General features: G+C 35.4%; 2 protein-coding genes and 1 pseudogene across 7 annotated transcripts; all 3 read left to right on the plus strand.

Moving 5' to 3' along the window:
• Positions 1-224: 224 nt before the first annotated feature.
• Positions 225-1,944, plus strand: LOC147412169 (1-aminocyclopropane-1-carboxylate synthase 7 pseudogene; annotated as a pseudogene).
• Positions 1,945-3,348: 1,404 nt separating this feature from the next.
• On the plus strand, positions 3,349-13,190 carry LOC147412170 (large ribosomal subunit protein uL3y-like). 5 transcript variants are annotated; one of them, XM_086457115.1, is made up of 9 exons: positions 3,352-3,825; positions 6,272-6,539; positions 6,745-7,150; positions 7,258-9,506; positions 10,246-10,350; positions 10,501-10,802; positions 10,893-10,965; positions 11,428-11,482; positions 11,924-13,185. In XM_086457115.1, exons 4-6 carry the CDS (start codon positions 9,194-9,196, stop codon positions 10,749-10,751), a joined length of 669 nt encoding a protein of 222 aa, XP_086313241.1. In that variant the 5' UTR covers positions 3,352-3,825; positions 6,272-6,539; positions 6,745-7,150; positions 7,258-9,193; the 3' UTR covers positions 10,752-10,802; positions 10,893-10,965; positions 11,428-11,482; positions 11,924-13,185. The 5 variants fall into 5 exon arrangements, with proteins under 5 accessions (XP_086313265.1, XP_086313248.1, XP_086313256.1 ...); XM_086457139.1 differs by lacking the exons at positions 10,246-10,350; positions 11,428-11,482 and having other exon boundaries at positions 3,349-3,825; positions 7,258-7,701; positions 8,508-8,719; positions 11,924-13,183; XM_086457108.1 differs by lacking the exon at positions 11,428-11,482 and having other exon boundaries at positions 11,924-13,183.
• A 7,245-nt stretch (positions 13,191-20,435) lies between these two features.
• Positions 20,436-25,871, plus strand: LOC147412171 (uncharacterized). Of its 2 annotated transcripts, none has more exons than XM_086457161.1 (3): positions 20,436-20,591; positions 22,037-22,236; positions 25,485-25,871. In XM_086457161.1, the coding sequence occupies exons 2-3, from the start codon at positions 22,055-22,057 to the stop codon at positions 25,669-25,671; spliced, it is 369 nt and encodes a 122-aa protein (XP_086313287.1). In that variant the 5' UTR covers positions 20,436-20,591; positions 22,037-22,054; the 3' UTR covers positions 25,672-25,871. The 2 variants fall into 2 exon arrangements, with proteins under 2 accessions (XP_086313287.1, XP_086313293.1); XM_086457167.1 differs by having other exon boundaries at positions 20,487-20,591; positions 21,951-22,236.
• The last annotated feature ends 869 nt before the right edge of the window (positions 25,872-26,740 follow it).

Raw genomic sequence — 26,740 nt, forward strand, 5'->3', positions numbered from 1 at the left:
GATATAAGGAAATTAAAGTTTGAAACAACAACAAGAGATATACCAGCTGTCATAGAAGATAAAATCTCCATTTATTAACTTGAGGTTTGATTTTGTTTGCTTTCGTATATACATATAGGTCCTTTGAAAAGGGTTGCCTTCAAACAGTTTTCTTCTTCAACTCTCATCCTTCAAAGATAATAACTAGCTTCATTTTTTTCCTTGAAAAAACAAAAAAACCCTAAATGGCTATAGAGATTGAGAAAACTATTGTTGGGTTATCAAGAATTGCAGTTTCTGATACTCATGGAGAATACTCCCCTTACTTTGCAGGATGGAAAGCTTATGATGAAAACCCTTACGATGAATCGAATAACCCATTGGGAGTCATACAAATGGGTTTAGCAGAAAATCAAGTAAGTTTCAAGAAGATTTGTCAAGTTTCATTATCATGGAAGCCTTATCCCAAAGATTTCGGGTTGGCTAACTGAATCCTATTCCTCCATTCAATTCTGTCCATACCCATGTCTTATATTATTGAAAGTGTGTTCATATCCACTTTCACTACCTCAATCCACGTTCTTCTTTTTTTTGGGTCGTGTTCCATTGGATTCGAGTTGAATACCTCAAATTATTAATTTTATTAGGTGTGATCTTATTAATACTTGCATGTAACCTTTGTTTAATTGTTTTTTGAACAGGTTTCATTCGATTTACTAGAAGAGTACTTGGAAGAACATTCAAAAACAACTTGGGGGAGTGGGATCTCTAGCTTTAGAGAGAATGCTTTATTTCAAGATTACCATGGACTTCAAACTTTTAGAGAGGCAATGGCCGGTTTCATGGAGAAAATTAGAGGTGGAAGAGTGAAATTCAACCCCGAAAGAGTAGTTCTTACTGCCGGTGCAACCGCCGCTAATGAACTACTAACCTTCATTTTAGCAAACCCTGGAGATGCTTTGCTTGTTCCAACTCCATACTATCCAGGGTAAGAATTATCACCCCATAGTCCCATTAAATCTACTGACATTATTATTTGTATTGTTTTTTCCTCTTAATTAATGTTATTGGTGAAATTTGTTTCACAGATTTGATAGAGATCTAAGGTGGAGGACTCGTGTCAAAATTGTTCCAGTATACTGCAATAGCAAGAACGATTTTCGAATTACTCCCCAAGCTTTAGAAGATGCATACAAGAGAGCAGAAGCTATGAACATCAAGGTCAGAGGACTTCTAATAACAAATCCATCAAACCCACTAGGTGCCACTATTGAACGATCGGTCCTCGAAGATATTGTTGATTTTGTTACACGTAAAAACATCCATCTTGTATCGGATGAAATATATTCGGGTTCGGTCTTCTTCCCAAACGAATTCGTAAGCATTGCAGAAATCCTTGAGGCGCGAAATTACAAAGATTCGGGGAGAGTTCACATTGTTTATAGTCTATCTAAAGATCTCGGGCTTCCTGGTTTTAGAGTTGGAACAATTTATTCGTACAACGATAAGGTTGTGATCACTGCAAGAAGGATGTCTAGCTTTAGTTTAGTCTCTTCTCAAACACAGAATCTCTTGGCTTCTATGTTATCAGACACTAAGTTCACAGATAATTACATCAAGACCAATAGAGAGAGACTAAGGAAGAGATACGAATGGATCATCGACGGATTGAAAAAGTGCGGTATCGACTGTTTGCAAGGAAATGCTGGGTTGTTTTGCTGGATGAATTTGAGTCCATTATTGGAGAACAACACAAGAGAAGGTGAATTGGCTCTATGGAATTCATTGTTGCATGAATTGAAGCTGAATATATCACCAGGTTCTTCATGCCATTGTTCTGAACCAGGTTGGTTTAGGGTTTGTTTTGCTAACATGAGCCAGAAGACATTACAAGTTGCACTAAAGAGAATATATGATTTCATGGAGCAAAGAAAGATAAATAGAAATCTACCCTCTTCACATTAATTTTCTTTTTTTTCTCTTTTGTTAATTTTTGGGATTCTTTTGATGGTAAAACCTATTTGAGGTTCAATCTTCAAATGATGTAAGTCAGTTTCAATCAAAAAATTTGTCCACTTTTATTAGTTACTTAACATGAGCCACCAAGAAGTTGATAAAAAGAAATCAACTCTCTCTCTCTCTCTCTCTCTCTCTTGTTTGTTTCGTCACCTCTTTGAAGCTTACCAAGCTTCCTGAAAATTCTCTTTGCATGATTGGTGCAATTTTTCTCCTCCTGTCACCCAAATTTTTATTGGGGAACCCTCGGGAGCATTCTCCATGTTGGTTTAATGGAGAGCCTCAAAACGTGGTTTAAGACTAATGTTTTCCTTAAGAATAATGATGAATGCATGCGGTTGGGTAAGCGGCTGATGTGGCAAGGGCACAAAAACGCACAACTTTTTCCTGTGTATCCTGATGAAAAAGATCTATGGTTATGTATTCTTGCCATGTCAGCCACATATCAAAATCGTGTGCATTCATCATTATTCTATTATTTATAAATCTGACCATCATTTATTTGTCCTTTGAAGACATAATATATATTTATAAAACGTGTGATGTAACTCAAGATGTATTTTGAGTCAATTATTGATCGATTTGGTCAAGAAGTAGAGTTAAAAGTTTGAAAATGTAATGTACTTGTAGTTACTTTTGTTCATCATACAATTATATTCAAACCTATTAATTCAAAAGTGTATCTATCACCTAAGGAGAGGTGTTTACACCTTATAATCATCACATCTGTTAAACTTTATCCAAAATATTGGAAGTGATCATAATGAATCTCATTTAATCATTTATTTCAAATTATGCATACAACTATGTGATATGTTGTCAAATCGCACTTATGATGACACATGATCAATCTTATCCAACTCGATCGATTATATATATCAGTATTGGCAGGGGCGGATTGATAATGGGGGCACTTGCCCTCACAAGAATTGTTAAAATTAATTTTTAAGGATTTATGTGTTGTTACAACTAATAACAAAGGCGAAAAAAAACATCCATCACACTACAACATTTTTGATGTACAGCGGCGGTTTATAACAGCGGATAATTTTATCCGACGCTATATGTACCTTTGTTGCAGCGGATAATTTTATCCGCTATATAAGTTCTTTTTTGCACCGGATAATTTTATCCGCCTCTATAGGAGCCACGCATACGAAAAAATTCACTTGCTAATTCACATACATATAGTAGCGGAAACATTTATCCGCCACTAAAAAATTGATTTTTTTTTTTTTTTCATTCAAAACTTTGTTTAGTGAGTTTTTTTTCGTTTTTTTTTTTAACTTAATATAATAGCGGATTATATTTTCCGCAGCAATAACTACAGCATTTTCATGTTTTTGGCAGCGGATAATTAGTTCTGCCGCGATAGAGATGCATTTATATTCAAATTTTTACAAAATAGCAGCGGATGATTGGTTCCGCCGCGATAGAGACCCATTCATATATGAAAGTCAATTTCATTTTAAGAAGAAATGGCAGCGGATAAATGGTTCCGCCACAACAGAGTCCTATTCATATTGCAAAAAATACCATTTATTTACAAATGGCAGCGGAGAAACCTATCCGTCTGTAAAAAAATTGAGGGAAAATGAAATTTAACAGAGGATCCGTCCGTTTATCTACAAATGGCAGCGGAGAAAACCATCCGTCTGTATAAATCTTGCGGGAAAAATAAATTTGAGCGAGGAAAGAACGAGGCGCGAAAATCATTTTCCCTCTTCCCTCTCATTTTTCCCTTTGTTCCTTCGTCTCTATCACTCACTCTCGTTTTCTCTTAGCTGTTGGTGCTCACGATTACTTCTACAAGCTGGATTGCAGCATCTGGTAAGCTCGCTCTCTCTCTCTCTCTCTCTCTCTCTCTCTCTCTCTCTCTCTCTCTCTTTCATTTTGATCTTTCATTTTTTGCAATTGGTACTCTAAAACCCATCGATTTATATCCGATCCTTCAACACCCATGGATTCAATCCGTAAAGACGACACAAATTTCAAACCCTAGAGTTCCATCGATTTCTTATTTGGATTTCTTCATGTAATTGTGATTTGTTAAACCCATTTCTTTTTTTTTATATTATTATTATTAATTATTTGAATTTGTGTTGGATTGTTGTTGCTCTTTATGGCTCCAATGGAGGATTATAGATCTAATTTTTGAGATTGTGAAGGAGTTTTCAAGGTTTTTTGAGTGTCAAAATATTTTCAAACTCACTACCATATTAATATTTGGAACACTCCTTATTGGAACTATGCACAAAAGTTAGACTTATTGGTTGTTTAGAACCATTGGATTTGAGCATTTTCATCTGCTAACGTTATCTGTCTGATTGTAGCATTTTTTTGGTAGTGAAATCTAACATTGTAACACACCAATCAGGTTGATTTTTTGTTGGGTTTGAAAGAGTGGAACATCTCATTTTTGCTTTTGGAGACCAAACTCTATTTCCATTTTTTTATTTATTTATAAGTATTCTCCAATATTGGAATCAAAGTAATTCTTCCTATGGATTTGCCTCGTGAAAATTCTACACTGATTGTCTTCTACTTTTTTCTTTTTTATATTAGATATGAATGTACTCATCTTTTAAAATAGTCAGTTTTTCATTGCCATTTATCTAACTTGGGAAACTTTTATAGGTATATATACGAATATGGGGTGCCTGATACAGCTTTGCTCGAAAAAAGGAAATGATTAACTATCTAAAATTTAGTGTATTTATGTTATATGAAAATATTTAAGAAAGTTAGTCATATTTTTAAACCTTTTGGACATGCTTGTTTGTGTTATTACTTATCAGGACTTAAAGAATACATATTCACCTTTCTTGCTTTCGTGGTGATTTGTACAAAAAAAAAGTGTTGTTTTTAAGAGAGTAAAGAATTTGTTCAACTCTATGGCGTAGAAGGCCAAGATACCTTTGTATTTGTTGGTCATCCATCAATCTCTATATTTATGGTACCCATTTTTATGATTTTGTCTCTAGGTGTGGAAAAATCATATATGGGTTGTGCTAGTCCTATTGATTTTTTTGTTTTGTCTGATATGTAGGATAGAGTAGCCAAATATATTGGAAAAAAGAAATAGGTTTTTGGTGAATCAAAGGGGGAAGTCACTTAACATAGGGAAGCTTTTTGGTGGAATGATGATGTTCAAAAAGCTGTCAAGTCCAAAAGAAGGGTAAAGTGAAGGACTAGAGGAGGTGAGAAAATTGTTTAACAATAGAATAGATTGAGAAAAACTTCAAAAAGGTGTAAAAATGCTAAAAAGGGAGGCAAAAATAGGGGTGAAGTGAAGGACTAGAGGAGGTGAGAAAGAATTAACAAATGAATAGATTGAGAAAAACTTCAAAAGGTATAAAAATGCTAAAAAGGTATGCAAAATAGGGGAAGAGTGAAGGAAAATGTGTTGACATCATTGAGAATAAGGTTATCGAAAAATGATTTTGATATATGAAAAAAATAGGAATATCAGGAAACAATATGATATTGTTTTGTGTTGGGCAAGTTAGCCATTGAGGCTGTACCATGATAGTCATGATGATGAACAAAGAAAAGAGGTAGAAGCTTCATATTGTCATTTTTGACCCTGAGAATTAGAGTACCTAGTACGTAATTGGTGGGAATATGGGGAAGGAAATGAGCCTCCTTGAAGTTAAAACTTGGTGACTAAGATGGAGAGATGCTTTTGAAATGCTGTGTGACTGATGTCAGATCTTTTTTAAGAGTTTGTTAAAATGTTAGCCCTCTTTTTTAAGTGATTGTTTCAATCCATCATCGAGCATTCACGCATAAACATAGGAAGAGACTTTCCAAATAAATTACTTAAATGGTGTCAAATTCAACTATGTTCCAAGATTAAAATAAAATGGGTGATTAGAGAAACTATAGCATACATGCTTAAATGTGCACCTATAAAAAAGTATTATATGCTCAAAAATTTTATTTGTCTTCTTGTAGTTATTTGCTAGTATTGTAGTATTTAAGAGATTTCTATATAAAATTATAATTTTTCAACTTCTATTAACAGTTGAGGGTTTAAATTTACTTACCTATTAAATGTGTTACACCTGTAACACAACTTGATGAAACTCTTCAATGGAACCTTGAGGTCATGAGTTTAATTTCAACTCACCATACAAGAAAGAAGATAAACAAATTATTAGAAAATCCCTCATGTCGATGCACTGTTACAATTATTTGAGGGTTTTGGATTGATCATGTTGTTATTATGTACTCTTGTCATCCTTGCTGACCATTTCATATCGCTTTTTCACAGTAAGCACTCTTGGAATGTATGCAGAGATCAGGACTCTATATACCACACCACGATAAAATTGCCTATGCTTTGTAAGTAAGGTCATCTGAAAGAGAGAAATTTCAAAAGCATCATAGGTGGGAAACAGAAAACATAGAAGACTTGGACCAATGTCCGATTCAAGATGAGAACATTATCGAGAAACCTGATCCACCAGCCATGACGTTGCTTCATTATTTTATCTCAAGATAACATATCTTTTTTAACTGATGTGCATACATGTGGAAAGGTAAATGTGTGTTTATTCTATGTATTTTGTTTTTTATGTTTGTTTTTGGATGGTTTGCTTTGTGTACTATCATGTTAATTTTCTTTAACGTGGGAAACATTAAAATCTAAGAATTTTTTATGATACTTTAGTGTTTTCAACACATACATTTGGTGAAACATTTCAGTTTTTTTAGTGTCTATTTGGTTATTTTTTCTTTGATCAGAATGTCTTGCAAATGAGAGTGCTCGGAAACTGCAAAGAACAACATTGTGTGAGTTTCCCAATCTGTTTGTTGAAGATATGTTGGTGTGTCCTAATCGGTATGATAGTGAGCTAGAAAGTCTCTAGTTTTCGTGAAAGTTCGTGGATTGATCTAAAAGTGGAAGCAGGTTCAGAAGCAACCATAAACTCAGCTGCAGCCATTGCAGAAGCAGTAACAACAGTCTCAAAGCTCTTCTAAAGGAAGCGGGAAGTGGAGGAAAAAACTACTATTTCTGTTTCTTTTGTCTGGGGTGATTGGGTCCATATGGTTATTTTGATTCATAAACAAGAGTACAATTTTGTAGATGACAGAGATGCTTGCCAACATGTGTGATGAGAGGGCCCGGATGTTGCAAGATCAGTTCAATGTAAGCATAAACCTTGTCCATGCCTTGGTCATTCTCATCTCAACCTTCTACAATTAATCAGGTTATTCTATCTTTTAACCCAAATTTTGGTTTCATTCATTTTTCAGATCTTTTAGGTAGGAATCATGAAGACCCAATAAAATTAATTGATAAGAGTCATGAAGCATTAGGTAATACCCTTTGCACGTAATTACATAGATGAGGATCGAGGTTGGCATGTCTTTGGTTTCAATATTGTATTGTAGGAATTATGATGTTGACTCTCTCTTTTCCACAAAAAACTTTTGCAGCGTATATAGAAAGAACAGGTTTTGAAAGGCCACTAACTAGTGGAGTTGCTTACGCTTTGAAAGCTCTGCATTCTGAGAGAGCAATTTGAGAAGCTGCACAAATGGACAATAAAGAAAATGAAGACAGAGGACCAATCCCCAGTTCAAGATTACATTCTTGAGAAGTTGGATCCTTCACCCATCCACTATGAATATGCACCTATTATATTCTCCCAAGAAACTGTCTCCCATATTGTCTCCTTTGATATGATGTCTGGCAAGGTGTGCTTTCTTTTCATTGCAATTTTGTTTATTTTTTTTACTCTTATTTTAAAATAGGGGTAATAGATGGGGAAATCTAATGCTGGAGCATATATGCAATAACATAGTATGTGTTCATGTGTGTGTGTATGCATAGTTGTACAATCCGTTCCATTTCCATATATGAAGGACTGTCATTAATGAAGGGGTGACATATAACTGTGTAACGTCTTTCATAGTGTCTTCACAAGATCTAATAACATATAGCTAAAAATTTCTTAAATTTTCATAAAATTCCTTCAACTGTGAGAAGTATGTGGGTATCTATAATAGAGGTGCCAAGCCATAGATAGCTTCATGGAGTTCCTTATTAGGTACTACTACTTATCGAAATGTTTGTGAAATAGAAACCTTATATTGCTGTCTAAATGAGATTAATTCTTTTATTTTATTTTATGTTTTCAGTTAGCTTCCTTTCATTCAGTGGATACTTGAACAAGACCCCATCATCCAAAATTGCTTAGTTTTATCATTGCCATGGTTCTGAAATACCAAATGTATTGTTTTTAATTGAGGGTATTTTATGGACTGCTTATGTGTTTGGTGGGCATTATATTATGACCTGCTTATGCCTTTCACTCAATAGTTTGTGGATTCTTGATTACACACTCTTTTCTAAAGTTATCATCTTCATTTCTTAGCTATGAGCACATTTCTTGGTGCTTGACATGGATACAAGGTGTCTGACATGATGCCTTTTGATCGGTATTCTTACATTCGTAAAGCGGATTTTAGATTTTCAATGCTACTTATTGCCTGGTATTTAGATCCCAATGCTGATGTTCTGCATTAGTGGAGTGTGTGAGGCTGCAGACTACAGTCCCCAAAGGTTATCAACTCCTAATCGAGTCCATGGCCAGTGCCTCTTCATACTGCATGCCTTCTTGCCTTCCATCGTGCCATTGAAGTTCGACCTTTCAATTGCACTAAAGGTGTCCTTGAACTGGCAAAGGAACCATCACATTTCTGTGTGGATGAGGTAAATGTATATGGTCAAACATTATATGTATGCCATTTCTTCTTCCAATTGGTGTGAATATTTATTTTCCCCTAGTGGAGTTTATTTCTAAAAACATAACTAGAGGTCTTTCATGTTTGAGCTTATAATTCTCTGGTTATCTGGTCCTCTTTGGCTTCTAGCAAACTTTATTTAGGGCCCATTAGGATGGAACATGAAATATGGCTGATGTTATTTTTTAATGAGCCCCAACTGTGACTTGAATTCATTTGCATGGCTATACCCATTTTCTATTTGAAATTCATATGGAGGTCTTAAAATACAGTTTGCCCTGTTATAGGGGAAATGTGCTTTCTCTCTATAAATGTTAACTCCAATTTCATTTGCACTATGGAGTCTAGTTCTTGTTCAAATGTGGCTTAGTGTCATAGGTACGTTTTGAATAAAAGATTTAAGGCATCGTATAAAACTGTCCCTTTACTCTTTCTTTTAGTTATGCATTATATGGTTGGGCTAAGATCGTCAAATATGGGCTTTTTTCACATAGTGTGTGTGGCCAAGGGCCTCCAATCTTTCTCATTGAGTTGGCCAGCAGCATTTGTTGTTCTTCACGCAGTTTATTTCTTCATCCACTATATATTTGCTCGTCAGGCAGCTCATATTGGAGCCTTGTACTTTTCATTTCTTGCCATGCACTTGGCTTCTGGTGTGCCTGGTGTATTGGCAGTACTAACAGTGGCGTTCAATTCATGTCTTTTTGGTGCAATAACACCTTATTGTAGTGGTTGTGCTACAGCTTATTATGGAGGTACATCCTTTTCTCTATAAAATATTTGGTTTTTTATTTTTTTTTTTATTTTTTTTTTATGCTTGTTTTCAAATTAATTTCTCTTTTTTCAGTCTCCTAGGATTTAATAACCGTTTCCACGCATTCTTTTATCATATCTCATAATCGTATAACTTCTTTTTGGGTAATTTCCGTTCATGTTGTAGTGGCATAGAAAATGGCCCTTTAGCCATTCATATTTTTCACATTTTCCAAACTGCTCCTACACTATCTCTTAGTTGGTCATAATAAAACATCATGCACGAACCATTGTTGGTTGTAAAATAATTTTTAGAAGTCAAGTTTCAAAGCGTGATGTTGGAAAAGATTCATAACAATTTTATATTTAAAATAAGAAGATAACTTTTGAAAAAACATATTTATCATGTGGATCATTGTAAAGATCTCAGAGAACTTTCTAATGGAATAATTTTTATCATATATCACCTAACTTCTGGGAAGTTTTGTCTTATGTAAAATTCTGAACGAAAGAGGCACATGGAGTCGCAACATGGTTGCTTGAAAATATTGTAAATTTTACAAGGAAATCTTTGTGGTTGTGGCCCTTTCTATGCTTTTAATTGATAATATTCAGGGTATTCACGAATAGTATAACAGTGACAAGGACATTTTCTACAGATTCTAGATCTATTGTTTATTGTTTTATGACAAGGTTGCCACTTTTTACTTTCTAACTCCTCGCTCAATGGGATTCATGCAGTGAGGGCCTTTCCTAAGGATGACCCAACAAAACCTTGTAGATTGACTGCATTTATGGGATACAGGTTGACTCACATTGTGAGAGATGTTGATAAACCTGGATCTAGTGAGCCTTTTCTCATTTATAGTCATTCTTGATCCAAGACCCACTCATTCTGACGCTGATGATGCTCTTGAATTTAATAAAATATCTTTCTAAATTATGTTCATGTACTACTTACTATGTTGTACTTACAAGTTCCTTTCTTTAACACAGAGCTTCACAAGAAAGAAACGCGTGAGGCAGTGACTATAATAGAGACACCCCTTATGATTATCGTTGGAGTTGTTGGTTATGTGAAAACTCCTTGTGGCCTTCGTTCTTTGAACACTGTTTGGGCTCAACATCTTAATGAGGAAGTGAAGAGGAGATTTTACAAGGACTGGTGTAAGTTGAAGAAGAAGGCATTCACCAAGTATTCAAAGAAATATGAAACTGAAGAAGGGAAGAAAGATATTCAGTCCTAGCTGAAGAAACTGAAGTACTGTTCTGTAATTCGTCTTTTGGCTCATACCCAGGTATTCCTTCTCTTCTTGAGCTTATTTAGTCTCTTTTACATATTGAGTTGACCATATTTATATTTTACATCCCCATTTGTGGTTTTATAGATTAGAAAGATGAAGGGACTAAAGCAGAAGAAAGCTCACCTTATCGATGTAACCAGAGCATAGGACCTATTATGTAAGATGGTTTATGTTTCTATTAGTTCGGATCAAATAGGTAGACATTGATGTAGCATAGTCATTTTTAATTTTTGTTGGTAATCGGCTAATGGGATAATATTAACATTTTTCTTATGAAAAGGTTCAGCATAACCAATGTTCCATTTGTCAAAAACAATGATCAATGAAAGATAAGTTTTAGTCAAATGTAAACAAGTAATGTATTATTGACTTAGATGCTCAAGCCTAAGCTCGAACTTACTTAGGACATGGGTGTGTATTGATCATTAGATATATCTTTAGGATGCATTGACACCTGATAGAGTCTTGAACAAAGTGATTTGATGTGTACGTGCGTGTGTGCACATATATTGTGTGCATAAACACACCATTTGTCAAGTGATATGTGAGCTTGTATAAATTGGACATGATCATAAGTATGCTATGTGATCCACTTTTAAAGTTGTAGTCCTTGTTGCAGATCTATGGTGATTTAGAGGGAAAACTAAAACAGATGACCCTGCCATAGGTTGAGGGTAAGTGGTAGAACTTGTCATTTTCTATTGTCACTTAATATATTTTTGTACCTAGTATAAATTTTTCACTTATACAATTGCCATTATGATGGAATCAGTCACCTATGCATTTTTTAAGGTTTTTATAACTGAGACACTGAATTCAGCCACCAACAATAACCAACAGAAATAAGTGCTTGTTTCTACATTGATTTCTAAGTTTACACCTAGAAAATACACTATGCACACTCCCTAGTCAGGATCCATGGCTACTTCTTCCCCTTAAAAGCTCTGGAACTCAAAAGTAGGCTATTTGCCCCCTTTCTTTAAAAGATGTGTTGGTTCATGGGGCAAGGTAACTATGATTTAATCTTTAACTATGGTCACACTTCTTTAACTATGATTTTTTTCTTTTACTTTATCAACTATGATTTTGATAATATTTTCCTTTTTTTTATGCAGGGTTACCAGGGACCAATATTTGAGTACTAAAGAGTTCATTAATGTTGTTATAGAGGAGCTGAGAGCAAGACTATTGGGGAAAGCAAAGTTGTAAACCCCTATCCAATTTAATAATATATGCACATAAAACACATTTAGAAAGCAATCATTCTCTTATGCCTGTTCTGTCTCTATCTGCATTATTCTCTTATCGTTGATCATTGTTGCCGATTTTGTTTAATATCATTTCATACAGATTATATCATTGTTTGGTAGTATCCACATGTTTCTGAATGTTTGTTACTAGAAAAATTAGTGTTGCACAATGGGGTTTTGTTCCTGTTGATGAGCGAATGCAAATAACTGATAAAGATGGCAATATGGTCTGTGATAAATTTTCTTAATGAGTTTGCAGTTTTTGATATCTGTTTCCAACAATTACTGATATGGTGCTTTAATATGTAGGTTCCTCATTTGTACTGCATCGGTAATGCAAATATGTGATATATTTATGAAAATGCTTTAATCATGTCATTCTTCTCTATCTCTTCCCTCTATTTCTGAAAATGCATCTCACTTATTTGACCACCTAGATAATTCTTCAATTCCTTTGAAATATTGTTTAATGCAATATCTGCTCTCTTAATGAGTCCTCGTGATTATGTTATCTGCTTTCTCTCTCTCTTTGGTGATTCCATGTGCTTTGATGTCAGATTACTTGATCAGTTCACAACCTGAGTTGCACCCTAGATGACTTGTTTTACAATTATCTTAATGTGTTGTCCACCAAGATTGTTTAGCTCCAATTCTATTTGAAGTTCATATTGGTTAATGACAGATCTTAATTAGTTGCTCCATGCATTAATAGTTTGATATATATAAAATGTTTAAACTGTTCTATCCACCGAGCCACTATTTAGCTTGAATTCTATTTTAATCATCAAAACTTTTATACTCTTGACTTTCTAATGAGACAGAAATGATATTTTTATTGAAGAAACATTATACTCTTTTTTCGTTAAGTTTGTAAATATCTTTCTCACTCTCTTTTGTGCTCAACCCATTATATTATCATGCACCGATATTTTACCTTGTTTATTGCTTTTTTGTTTCATTTTTAACTTTTTCATCCCATGTGCCATGTTAAAAGAATTGCCGTATCCATCATTTCTATTTGAACTACCTTTTGATGAATGAAACATCTTACAAAATTTTTTTGCTCCATATGTAGTTAGCTTGATTTTGAAGCTAAATAATAATTATTCATGGATTCTTTACAGGGTATGAAACCTATCAACTAGTTCTATTCTACTGTTGGTAATAGGTGTGCAGAAAAAAAAAAATTAAAAGCTTAAATTTTTTTTTATATAGTTTAGATATCGGTTTGTATCTATGCCTAAAATCTCAGATTTAGAACATCAATCTTATAGACATCGGATTTTAAATCGATGTCTAAGATTTTTTTTATATATTTAAATGCAGATTTGGAACGGTTTTTAACCGTTCCTAAGTAACTTATTGCAGCGGATATTAAAATCCGCCTCTATATGTTGTATATTCTATTATTTTAAAATTGATGTATTGCAGCGGATATGAAGATCCGCCGCTATATGTTGAATATTCTATTAATTTAAAATTTTATCTATAACAGCGGATACTAAGATCCGCCGCTATATGTTGAATATTCTATTAATTGAAAAATTGATCTATTGCAGCGGATATTTATATCCGCCGTTAAAGATATTACATTTAACAGCAGAACCTATTTTCCGCCGTTACATTTAGCGACCGAGGCAACAGCGTCGGATTTTATTTCCGCTGCTCATCGCCGCAATATCTTTTAACAGTGGAAAAATCCGTCGCTGTAGACCAAAAATGTTGTAGTGTCATTATTGTCCTCACAAAAAAATTTAAATTTGAAGGGTCTTAATTACATGCATGTTGACAAAATCGTAACTCCACCATTGTTGATTCGTAATTATTAGGTGATGCAGATTTTCAACTACGTCACGATATCAACACTCACAAATTTTAACTAACTTATCTTAATTCATCTTGTTAATTACTATGTTATAAGTAAAAAAGTTTTTAAAGAAAGAAAGGCTTTTATTATCAATAAATATTCTATTATTTAAAAAAAAAAAAAAAAATTACCATTACTTACAACAGCTGGCCACGGACCTCGGTTTTGAAAGTGAGTGCGGTCCTCTATCATAGTGAGCTCTTCTTTTCTTGGTGGCTTTTGCTTAGTTAGCTATGGTCGACAAGCTCTGACTTGTGTCACCTAAATATTTTGTCTTCTATAAGTCAAAATCAACTCCTTTCTGATCACGCCAACACATACTCAACATCCAACAACTTAAATCGAACACAGCCGTCAAAAGCACCCCCACGTAGTTCGCAAGGGGTGTCAGTGGTCCCCCCACGTCCTCATGGGTTTGACATACATTACACCCTACTACTAGCCAACTACTTTCGTGACATACTTCTTCGTAAATTTTTACTCCCTCTATATTATTATATATGAATGTCTTGAAGCTCAAGTTAATAATAAATAATAAAAAATTGGTGTTCTTGCACTTCATTTAATTTCTTCTCTTTTCTCAAAGGATCAGATCAGTTCCAAAATTATAAATTAGGATTTCAAATTTCTTCCAAACCTAATTTATATATATTGTGTTATATGGACTAAATGTCTATGTGACACTCAAAAACATTATCGGCACTATGAACTCATATATAATAAGAAAATGCTTTATTGCTTGTGTTGGACATTGGATTCAACACTGAGTTGACCTGGTCGTGCATAAAGAACTGTTGATTTTCTAACTTGTATTTCGATAAAATAAATTTATGGTTATCTGTGCACTGTCAGGTCAACTCAATGTTGGACCTAGTATCTAACGCAAACAATGTAGCATGACTCTATTAACATGTGATCCCAACTATTATAGCATGGAATATAATTGTCGGAATTTACCTAAGGATAGGTGTGGGACATAACCTTGAGAGATATTTTACAATGATCTTGTTGATTGCTTGTTTATATGTAAGTCATCTCCATGGATAGCAATCCAATATGTTGTAGAAACTAATCTTTTATTAATAATTCTTAGATGATTAATACAATACCCTATTGGTTTTATATAGATTCAAATGTTCTACCAAAGAAAAGACAATCAATTATTCTTATCTAATTGATTATAACTGATTCAAATCTAAATCTTCAAGATATGTGACTAGATGCAATGTAGCAGTAATGTATACTATTATATTGCATCTAACCTATTCCATCATCCCTAACTTATCTTTATCGTATATGTACATGATGATATAATATACGGGTCAGCTGGACTTAAACCACGGACTTAGCCAATAGTGATATGGATCCAACTACTCATGCAAATTTTACAAGAACAAATAATTATAGATTGATATTTTTAACAAATAATTATAGATTGATATTTTTAATTATTATTTTTTAGCAACCCCAAGTGGGTGGCCTAGTGGCAAGTCGAGTCTTGAAAAGCTCCTCAAGAAGAGTAGGTCAAGAGATTGAACCCCACGAAGCAATGAATTCCTTGTGGTCACCATCCAGGTTCAAGTTGACCATTGACTCAACCAGTTGCAAGTGGACTTTCCGAGGGTCTCACTCAAAAGGTGGGGATACCCACAATAAGCCAAAAAAAAATTATTTTTTAGCAATTTATTAATATTTTTTTTACCTTCCCAAAAAAAGGCCTGCCATGAAGTATGTTTTTTTTACATAATAATAATTAATATAAAGAGTCGCAATATTCTAACTTGAAAATTTTCACTCGGTCTATACTAACTCGATCGAAGTGGCAAGTGCATAGAACCATAGATCTTTGTCTTCAGGATACATAAGGAAAAAGATCTACGGTTCTGTGCACTTGCCATGTCAAGCGAGTACACACCACCGAGTGAAAATTTTCGAGTCAGATTATCATGAGTCTAATATAAACTAACCAAACCTCAGTTCATCTAATAATCGGGTTGGGCCAGCCATTGAAAACATTGATATATCCAAGAAAAGATCATATCAAGCAAGACCCACTTGCTTCCAGGCTTTTTTTGGACCGGGCTGGGCCAGCCATGGTTTTGCTCTTTGCAAAGCCTTAACCCAAATATTTGGAGAGTCTAAAACCACATCTTTGTCACTGTAAGTGTGTCGTTAATATATGTTTTTTTTTTTTTTATTTAAATTTTCTGCTTGTTATTTGAAAATCTTCAACTTGAATAGTTCATCTAAATGAAATTGCAATCGACCTTTGTTAAACTGTCCAATTCATTTAAGTTGACTTTCTCTTTAGTTATTTTTTTGTTGGAGTCATCCTCTTTGCTATGCTCAATTTATTAGTGCGATGCATCTTGACCACCCCACGTTTAATTTCATAATTAAAGACTTAGTTGACCTTATTATTATTTATAAAAAAGTTATTTTAATTTGATTGATATACATTTGTCACACATCATTCTAGAAATATATCTCCACTTTTTAGTCGTCGAACTATAATTCTATAAGTAATATTTAGCTCCGATTATTCAATCTTTCCGTTCTTCTAAATAATAGATTTGAGATTATGAAAGTAATCGTTCCAAGATACTTCTAGATCATTCAGTTTATTGGACATTCTCTTGTGTGTCATTTCTAACTTTATACTTCCATTTTTGACTGATTGTGGCAAGTAAAAAAATGTGTAACCATGCTTTTAAAAATCATTTTGGCATCATCTGTGAGCCGAGCGAATTTCTTAAAGTGAATTGTCTTTCACATTAACGTACTTGAAATATTGGATGAGTTAATAAAACTCAATCAAGTCAAACGGATTTTTATATCATTTTAATATAAATAATTATTCTTTTACTATTCAGATAATTTTTCTTTAAATAAAGATATAATTATTATTGAACATCTACTAATCCACCATATTTATAAAAAAAAATATAATCATTCGAATATAAATGAAGATAGTAAAAACAATAAAAATACGAGTTGAATGGGACAACTCGATATTTTTTTTTTTGAAAAGTATAATATATTGAGCAAAAGAAGGAGAACTACAAAGAGAGAGGCCGAGAGAGCCTCAAGAACAAACAACAAGCAAAAAGCAGCAAAACAAAGAAAAAACAAAAAACAAAAACAACATCACTGATTACATAAAGAGTCCCATCTAAAAACAAAATCGTCGAAGGTAGTCCCCGCGAACTCTATATTCTGCTTCGACCAAATGTATAATAGACCCAAAATTTCCAAGAATCTTGCACGAGTGGTACTGCTCTTGTTGTTGAACACTCTGTTGTTTCTCTCGTTCCAGACTCCCCAAGCAATAGCCGAGGGAAGCATAGCCCATAGGATCCTTTTTCTGATGTGGAAAGCGTTATTGGTCCATTCAACTAACACCGAAGAAAACTTACGAGGGAGGACCCAGTTCATACCGAACATACCAAGGAAGATTGACCAAATATTATAAGAAAAAGAACAATGGACTAAAGTATGATCAACAGATTCTCCATCACTCAAGCATAATGGACAGCCATTGGGAATGATCCAACCCCGCACAATCAAATTATCCAGCGTAAGAATCTTACCAAGGGCGGCCAACCAAACAAAAAAAGATATTTTAGACGGAACTAACCTGGACCAAGTGATTGAGCCCAATAAGGGTCGCTCAACTTCGAAAGAAAGCCATTTAAAGAAAGACCTGACAGAAAATCTCAAATCCTTAGCCCTTGTCCATTCCCACTTATCCTGTTCGTTGTCGTTGAGGTTAAACGTATGTAGAAGATCAAGGAGAGATGTCACCTGAGTTAACTCCCAGTCATTAAAGTTTCTCCTGAATCCCAAGTCCCAAGTAGGGCCAGACTCGTTGCGAACCAAACACTGCTGAATAGAGCGGTTCTTCTTAATAGAACAAGTGTACAGAGACGGAAATTGAGTTGCCAGAGGCGATGTACCGCACCAACTATCCTCCCAAAATCTAATTCTATCTCCCGAACCCGCTTTAAATCTAATCCCTCCTTTGAAATCTTCACTCCCTTTAAGAACCCCTTTCCAAACACTGCACCCATATGAATCTTTAGACACACCACTATACCAACCTAACATTTTCTCCCCATACTTGGCCTTAATAACCTTTCTCCACAAACTGCTCCTTTCCTCACCGAATCTCCAAAGCCATTTTCCTAACAGCGCTCTATTAGCTAATCTAAGGCCCCTAATTCCCAACCCCCCGCTATTTTTGGGCATGCAAACAATTTTCCATTTGACCAAATGATACTTTCTCATGCCATTCCTGTCGTTCCACAAGAAATTTCTCATGAGCCTTTCCATCCTAATTTCGACGGATCTTGGGAGCGTAAAAAGCGATAGGAAGTAAACTGGAATACTCATTAAAGTGCTTTTGATCAAAGTAACCTTCCCTCCTTTCGACAAATAATTGGACTTCCAAGTGCTCAACCTTTTCTCCAGTCTCTCAAACACCCCATCCCAAATTTTGATACTATTATAAGGTGCTCCCAAAAGTAATCCCAAATATGTCGTGGGCAAGGTATCATACCCACAACCCAACATCGTGGCCAACAAGTGAACATATGTTTCCTCACCTACCCCGTAGAGCTTACTCTTGTGCAGGTTTATGTGTAAACCTGACATTGCCTCAAAGCAGCACAGTAAAACACGAAGCGCCCTCACCTGATCCCTCGAGTGCTCCAAAAAAACTAGTGTGTCGTTCGCAAATTGAAGGTGAGAAATCAAAGGACCATCTTTCACTTTGAACCCCGAAAGCTTGCCTATATCAACCGCTCTTGTAAAAAGTCTACCCAAGGCTTCAGCTATAATGAGAAACAAGAACGGAGATAAAGGGTCCCCTTGCCTCAATCCTCTTGAACCCCAAAAAAAACCTGCCGGACTCCCATTGACAAGAATCGAAAAAGACACTGTTGTGACACATTTCATTATCCAACTGATCCACCTCTCTCCGAAACCCATCCTACCCATCATGTACTCTAAGAAATCCCAGTTCACATGATCATAAGCCTTTTGAAGATCAATTTTCCCTATCATTCCCCCTTCCTTATTCTTAATCCTAGAATCCAGACACTCATTAGCTATCAAAACTCCATCTAAAATTTGCCTACCCTTAACGAAAGCCCCTTGCTCCTCACCAATCAAACTAGGAAGAACTTTCTTCAACCGGCTCGCTAACACTTTGGAAATAATCTTGTAAATCGAGCTAACCAAACTGATGGGTCTAAGATCTTCTATCCTATCCGCCCCAGTTTTCTTAGGGATCAATGCCACGAAAGTGCTATTAAGGCTGTACTCCATACATCTCTTATCTTGCAGTTCCTTGATGACCTCCATAAAATCTCTCGAGACAATATCCCAACAATGCTTGAAGAATTCCATGTTAAAACCATCCGGTCCCGGAGCCTTATCCCCACTCATCGAAAAAAGAACAGACTTAACCTCCTCCTCTCCTATTTGTCTTTCTAACCACACCCTCTCCTCCTGATTCAGAGACTTAAACTCTAGATTATCCGGCCGCGGTCTTAAGGGTTCCTTTTCTTCATACAGATCTTTGTAGAAATTCACTACTCCATCCCTAACTTCCTCCTCTCCTACCCTCATGACATTTTTTATGTTGAGTTTGTCAAGCTGGTTGCTTCTTCTATGGAAGTTGGCTATTTTGTGAAAAAAATTTGTATTATTGTCCCCTTCTTTCAACCATTTGACCCTTGATTTTTGTTTCCAACTTATCTCCTCCATGAGCGCCACTCTTTGGAATTCTAGTTTCAATTCCATTCTCCTGCTTCTATCATCTGAATCCAAAACCCCTTCTTCTTCCTTCTTATCCAAGGTTTCGATATCTATCAAAAATTCCTTTTTTTTCTCAACAATACTCCCCAGAACCTCCTTGTTCCACCTCTTCAACTTATCTTTCAGAAATTTGAGCTTCTTCTTAAACACAGATCCCGGGAATGGGACAACTCGATATTCATGGTGAAGAGACAAGAAGTGATACCAACATTTAAACTTGTGGACACAATTTTCTCAATCCACCTCAAGATCAGAGCTTGGTTGATGAAGTCCTTGATCTTTGTCTTGAGTACTACTGATCGTACGTGCACTAAACCCTTCAACACCCAAACCAAATTCAAAGAATACTTAAACGTTTTTTTTTAAGAATTAGATTGCATACCTTTTCCTTTGATCGTTATATTGCATTATAGACAACCTTTCTTGATTTGGTCCCTGAGATTAGGATATTCTTGGGAGTGACTCCCTGACCATTCAAGAGATACGTTGACTTTCGACAATGTGTCAGTGGGACACTTGCTCTGCTAGTTGGACAAGCTTGTGCTGATTGATATCATATGAGAATCCCCAGGATGACACGTGTCTGAATCTTATGGTTTTTTTACTCTCTACAAAACCCATTGGTGGAATCTGAGCTAAGGTTCCATTTTCAGTGGGCCGAGTCAAACGGATCGTCCGAGTTTCATGACCAAACTCAAGAGTCGAGGGAACGGAAGAATAGAGGATAAAAGCAGTGTCAGCTTTGGTCGATTTTCTGAGAAGTGAGGGTGCTGGGTGCAGCGAGAGAAGCGAAGGCCATTCTCGTTTCTTCGAATTTACCACAAAAACTCTTCGATATTACTAAAGGTATTTATTTAATCTTTCACATTATCACGTTTTGCCGATCTTCTCTCATAGGGTTTTCGATGTTTATTTAATGATCTCTATCTCATTTGGGTTCTTATTTCAGATCCTTGTTTGAAATGTTAATTGCTTAGTGTTTTTGTAATTCTTGATGTGATTTTGAGCTTCTGTAATCTGTTTAGTTTTCATTTGAGATTTCGTATTTGGTTAATTAGATCAGGATTTACGTTCAAAATGTTGGATTCCAGTGATAGAGATTTGATTTCTGAACTTAGGGTTTGATTCGCTCTGTTTGTGATGTAAGAATTGGCTTGTTATGTGAGGATTGGAATTGTGATCTATGATTTAGAACAAGAAATCTTTGATCCAGCAACTGGATTCTACATCATTAACTTAAAAAAATAAATAAATAAATTAATAAACTTTCTTCTTCAGTAGCTAGAGATTTTGTTTGATAAATGTTTGATTTCTACAAAATGTGAAAATCTAACGAAGATAATGTAAGTTATTTATCCACCCAAAAATGTGGCCTTAGCTTTGATCGACCAGTAGAGCTTTAACCCGTGAGGGATTGGTGTTTGAAGAGTTGGAAACTCCAGAATAAGCACGATTCATATTGTGAGTGAGTGATCGAGATTGGAGAGTGATTCAGAACCACTTTACTTTGATAAATGTGATTACCCCATCCCCCCATTGAAAAGACAAATGTGCTGCTTTCAGTCACAAAGTGACCATTGTTCTGGTCATTTCAATAAAGGTGACTATGGTTTTCCACTAAAGAGGTGCTCAGTGCTCCCCATTTTGACAAAATTAAGGGGTTTACTGTAACCGCTTCCCTTGTTAGATGAAATATGAAGCATGTACTTATTGTAACGAAAAATATTTGTGAGTGTTCTTCTCCAAGTAGCAGAATTCTTCTACCTAGAATGAATTTCTAATTTTTGACGATTTTCCCAATCACAACATTGTGCCACTTCTTGGGGCTTCTGGTAACTAAGTATGTGTTTGGATTAGCTCTAAAATAGTAAAATGAGCTTCCAACTCCAGTGGTGAGCTGGAAGCTCGTTTCTTTGGAGTTGCCTCATGGGTGCTCCAAGCTCTCAGCTCTCAGCTCTCAGCTCTTGCGGGAACCTATTATTACCTAAATTTTCTTTTCCCCTTCTCGGTGCTGGTTCCCAAAAACATAGCACTTCTCCAGCTCTTCTAAGAGTACTTCATCTTCAACTCTTTCTTGGAGCTGACCCAGACAGACCCTAAGGTCCTTTTTGGAAAGATTCTAGATTCTTTTGTAGATTATATTGATCTCTGAGTTGATTTGAAATTTGTGGAAATTATTCTGAAATGGGTGTTTTCTGATGCAAGGCTGAGAAGCCTGTGGTGGTGTTAAACTGATGTTTGGATAATTGCATGTATCCATTTTTTTTATAAAAAAAAAATTCTGTGGTCAGAGTTGATTTTGGGCGTCCATGGCATCGAAGTTGCATCAATTGCAATCCAAGGCAGTTCAAGCCTCACAATTTGCGGCCAAACATGGGAGTTCCTACTACAAGCAGTTATTGGAGCAGAACAAGCAATACATTCAGGAGCCCCCTACTGTGGAGAAATGCAACCAACTGTCGAAACAATTGTTTTACACTCGCCTTGCAAGGTTCATTTCTCTATCTGATCGGTAGCCTTTCTGTATATTCTCTTTCTTGGTTGAGAGTAATGGAGTTTCTGAGGCACATAAATTTAACGATATATCATACGTATTTACATATTTAATTGAGTTCAGAGGCTTGGAATCATACATCTTCTATGTTTGCATGGATGTGACATATATTGCTCTTGGTAATCTACCTATGATTGAAAGTTTCTTATCTTTTTGGAATGTTTTGGCCTAGACCAAAACGAAACATTGACCCCTTTCAGGGTCAATGTTTCGGATTGTATTGGAATGTCTCAGTCAAGACTGTTGGATTTTCTCCCAATCAGAACATTGCCTTGAGATGAGATTTTATACCTTGATCAAACTCACTATGGTAGGTATTAAATTTCCATTCCATATGGATTCAGGTTTATTTGATGGTTCTAAGTTCATAATTGTTCTAACAATCTAGTCATATACTTTCTTCCACTAATATTTGGATATTTCTATCATCTGCAATTCTGCATGTTTGAGCAAACTACTTGCTTCTTATATGTCTATTGGAACACTGGTAGAGAAGTTTTTTCCTCTAGGTCCGTTTATGTTTCTTGGGGCATTATAGGTTTCTTGATTTGTTATGCTCTAGTTATTATGCTCCTCCATAAACTGATTCCAGGGTCATCTTCTAATTTTTTTAGTCCCTTCTATTTGTAAATGAACATTTACTATAATTTATAGTTATTTTTTCAAATTTTCATTTTTAATTAATGTGATGTACTGCCGCTAGTAAGGTTAGTAACAATATGTAATTATGTATAATTTTGTGAGTTAAGGAGATAGTGAAATTATGTGTTTTAAGATATTCATTCAGGCAAGTGAATGGCAGTTGTTTGTAACTAATAGAGGGAATGGGTGATTCCAAGGGCAGACACTCGCTTTCACAATGATCACATGACTGGAGTGGAGACCCGTATGTAACACTCATAGTAGAGGCAACCCTATCTTGGATGGCTGGTGAGCCAATATTCTTTTTTTAGTGAACACTCTGACAGCTGGTATAGGTGTCAATCACAGATGAGTCCTCTGACCATTATAGCAGATTGGAATCTCCTCATCATGTGTGTGTGTGTGTTGGGGGGGGGGGGGGGGGGGGGGTGCGTGTGTGATATATTTATTAAATCGATTGATCTACTCTTTTACCTTTTTGGAAAACTACATAAACTTTTAATGTTTAACTTAATCAGGTGGCACTTACCTAACATATTTCATTATGGGTCCGTTTATTCTTATTCCCTCTTTTCACGCCCAACTTCAGTAGTAGATACACCACCCTAGACCTTTTATTGACCCAATTTGACCCTTAAATGCTTTGTTCATCCCACGACAATAAAAACACTAGGTTGTCAATCATGTTCTTTGTTTGGATTGCTTCTTTAATGAGTGATTGCTTGATAACTTTTAAGTGTGTTATCATGAATTTCTGCTTCATGTGCAAATGCAGCTGGGATAAGTAGAATTATGTAGAGAGATGTCAGTCCAAGGGTTTTAGGATAACTAGAAAATTGCTTAACCGATTGGTTTTCATTGTTTAATAAAAGTGCTCTACTTATAAAAATAAAAATAAACCAAGACGGACTACTTAACGCTGGAACCTACAACAATGTATGTCTAGCTAAAATTGATGGTCTAGAAATATCTTGATGCAACCATTTTTGTTATCTTTTTTTTATAAGTACCATTTTTGTTATCTTGGGTCTATTATGCATATGGATGAAGAGATGGAAGAAGTTGTTGCCCATTGAATCAAAGTTGTATGTTTAAAGTGGAGGTGCACTTGTAAAGTACTATGTGATGGATGCTTCCTAATCAAATTGAAAAGAAAATTTTATTAGATGGTGCTAAGGCCAGATATGCTTTATGGAGTTGAATGTTAGACAGTTAAGAAGCATCATTTTGATAAATTGAGCACAAAAGAGATGGGTAACTGGAAAGACTAGGAAAAAAAATTTAGAAACAAAAAGCTTTCGTGAAAATGTAGGAATAGCTCCAATAGGCAATGAACCAGGAAAGTTGACAGAGATGGTTTGGGTATGTTCAACAATTTCTGATTATGGTCTTGTTAGAAGAAATATTCAATTCAAAGGTCGGAAAAGAGTGAGAGGAAGACCCAATAGAATATGAGTGTTGATGGTGAAAGCAAATACAAACGCACTCTCAGTAACACAAGAGGTACAAAGTTAGATGCCTTACATCTCCAATTATATATTGTTTTTTTACTTATAAAATAAAATCGTAAGATTTGCTTTATAAAAGATAGAATCATGCGCTTCCCTTTGCGTACATTTTTCTATTTAGAGCTGTCGATGCTTATCATGATTTATGTGGTCACTGGATTGTATACATTTCGTTGTCATCATCAAATCCTTATCCCAAATATCTGGGGTTGGCTGAATGCATCACGTTCCTCTGTTCAGTTCCATCTAAAACCATGTCTTTGTTGATTCAAGTGTCTTCAAATCAACTTTAGCATCTTCCCTTAATAAATGTCCTTTGATTGAGAAACCGTCCTTGAATAGTTAGATAAAAGGAAGTTAGCTACTCAGATTGGAATATGCTTTGAATGTGCCACCTTAGTGAGGTGGTAAAGTCTGTGAGTGCTAACCCCTCAGAAATGAGATAAAAACCCCACCTTCAACCTGAAACTTATCCAAAAAATATAGGAGGTTGGAATATGCTTCACTTTTACTGATAAAAAGAAATGAGATTGGAATTTTCAAGAATGCTATTGTGCTGAGAATTTATTTCTTGAACTGTACAAGCAAACAATTTCAGGGTATTGAAATTAGTGTCCATCTGAATAGATACTGTGGGAACAACAATTTCAGGGTCAATGAATTTCTTCATTTAAGTTGAACTCATTTACTGAGCTATTACTTCACTTTCATTTTCTTTTTAAGTGCATTAGGGTAATAATATGTTCTCTTCCTGGTTAAAGTTTAATTTCCTGTCTCAAGACCAAGAAACATCCCACTGGGACGATGAATGTGATGATCTAAATAATAAAGCTTAGAAAAGCTGGGTCTTTCATTGCAATTCTAGAGATCGCTGCATAGTGCACGTCACCCTAAGATATTGATATCTCGAGCCACTGAAACTTGGTAAATGCTTTCAACACCAGTAGAGGAGGTTTGTTTGTTAATTGAAAAATGCTGATTTGAGTAAATGTGTATGTGTACATGGTGATCAAATAGACTGGTTTTTGTCTACAGTATCCCAGGTCGTTACGAGACATTCTGGAAGGAAGTTGATTCTGTGAAGCAACTATGGAAGAACAGGCAGGAGCTGAAGGTTGAGGATGCTGGTATTGCTGCTCTGTTCGGGCTGGAGTGCTTCTGTTGGTTCTGTGCTGGTGAGATTGTGGGAAGAGGATTTACCTTCACCGGTTACCATGTTTGAGTGCAACTGCAACTAGGTTTGGTTTGAATTTACAAGCTTATTAGGGTCTATTGGTGGTTTGAATCACTGACCCGATTCTACATTTCAAGGTTTTTTTTTTCGTGCAAAAAAAGAAAAAAAATTGAATCTAATAAAGTCAGCTGCAGGATAAATGTGCTGGTACAGATTTTTATTTTTATTTTTTATGGTTCACTCTTTTAGATTTTATCAACAAACCTTTTTTTCACTCAGTAGATGAAGTATCGTCCAATGTTCTATCGAAGAGGTTAAGTATTGGCCTTGGTTCAGACTGCTGATTGTTTCAATCCTTATATTATTGAACCAAAGGTTGGTCTTACAACGACGTTTAAACTATTAGACTTCAAGAGCAAGATTTATGTTTGGAGGTAGTGAAGTCTTTGACCTGCTGTTTTTTTATCTGGGCTTGGAATTAAGGAGCTTAAGAGAGCTATTTATAGCCTTAAGTTTGAAGTTGAGTTTCAAGATGGTTAAAATTTATAACAAAATCCTTAGAAACAAGCCCCTGCTGGTCCTCATTTATTTGAGGATAAATAATAATTAAAAAAAGTGGACATTATAAATGATCAGAGGGCTAAATTAGGAGAGGCATGATATGTACCTCATTTTCCAAGGGGTAGAAAAACTTAAAAGATTAGAGAAGAACTGATTCATTTAAGTTGGTCGAGCTAAAACACAACATGCCTTTTCTGGGATCCAATGATGTGGATACTGGAACTGTCGAGATAGAAGAAAAGAGAGGACACTAGCAGCGAAAAACAGAAAGCGCTACGGGTGGACTTGTGTGTGTGTGTGAGAGAGAGAGAGTGTAATCTTAAATAGTTTACATACCAACTTCAAGGTTTAAAAATTGTCAATTTTTCGCTCTGGTCTTGTCCAAAACAAAACATTTTGAAACAATGGAAAACTTTAAATCATGACCACCATCATTGAAGTCTTCTCCCAAAATTGAAAATGATTGATTTAACTCATTAAAGAACATGGTAGGCTTGGGGTAGAATGCACAACACGATCAATAGTGCTACCTCGTCATGGTTCACCATTTGACATT

This window comes from Akebia trifoliata, chromosome 1, assembly GCF_017979445.1.
Source record: "Akebia trifoliata isolate Shusen 1 chromosome 1, ASM1797944v1, whole genome shotgun sequence".
NCBI lineage: Eukaryota > Viridiplantae > Streptophyta > Magnoliopsida > Ranunculales > Lardizabalaceae > Akebia > Akebia trifoliata.

Excerpts from the sequence above, each read along its gene's own strand:
- LOC147412170 (XM_086457122.1), top strand. The coding sequence starts at position 9,194 with ATGCATTATATGGTTGGGCTAAGATCGTCAAATATGGGCTTTTTTCAC. Across the intron at positions 9,507-10,245 it reads TGCTACAGCTTATTATGGAG|TGAGGGCCTTTCCTAAGGAT; the intron begins GTACATCCTTTT and ends GGATTCATGCAG. Across the intron at positions 10,351-10,500 it reads TGTTGATAAACCTGGATCTA|AGCTTCACAAGAAAGAAACG; the intron begins GTGAGCCTTTTC and ends TCTTTAACACAG.
- LOC147412171 (XM_086457161.1), top strand. The coding sequence starts at position 22,055 with ATGGCATCGAAGTTGCATCAATTGCAATCCAAGGCAGTTCAAGCCTCA. Across the intron at positions 22,237-25,484 it reads TTTTACACTCGCCTTGCAAG|TATCCCAGGTCGTTACGAGA; the intron begins GTTCATTTCTCT and ends TTTTGTCTACAG.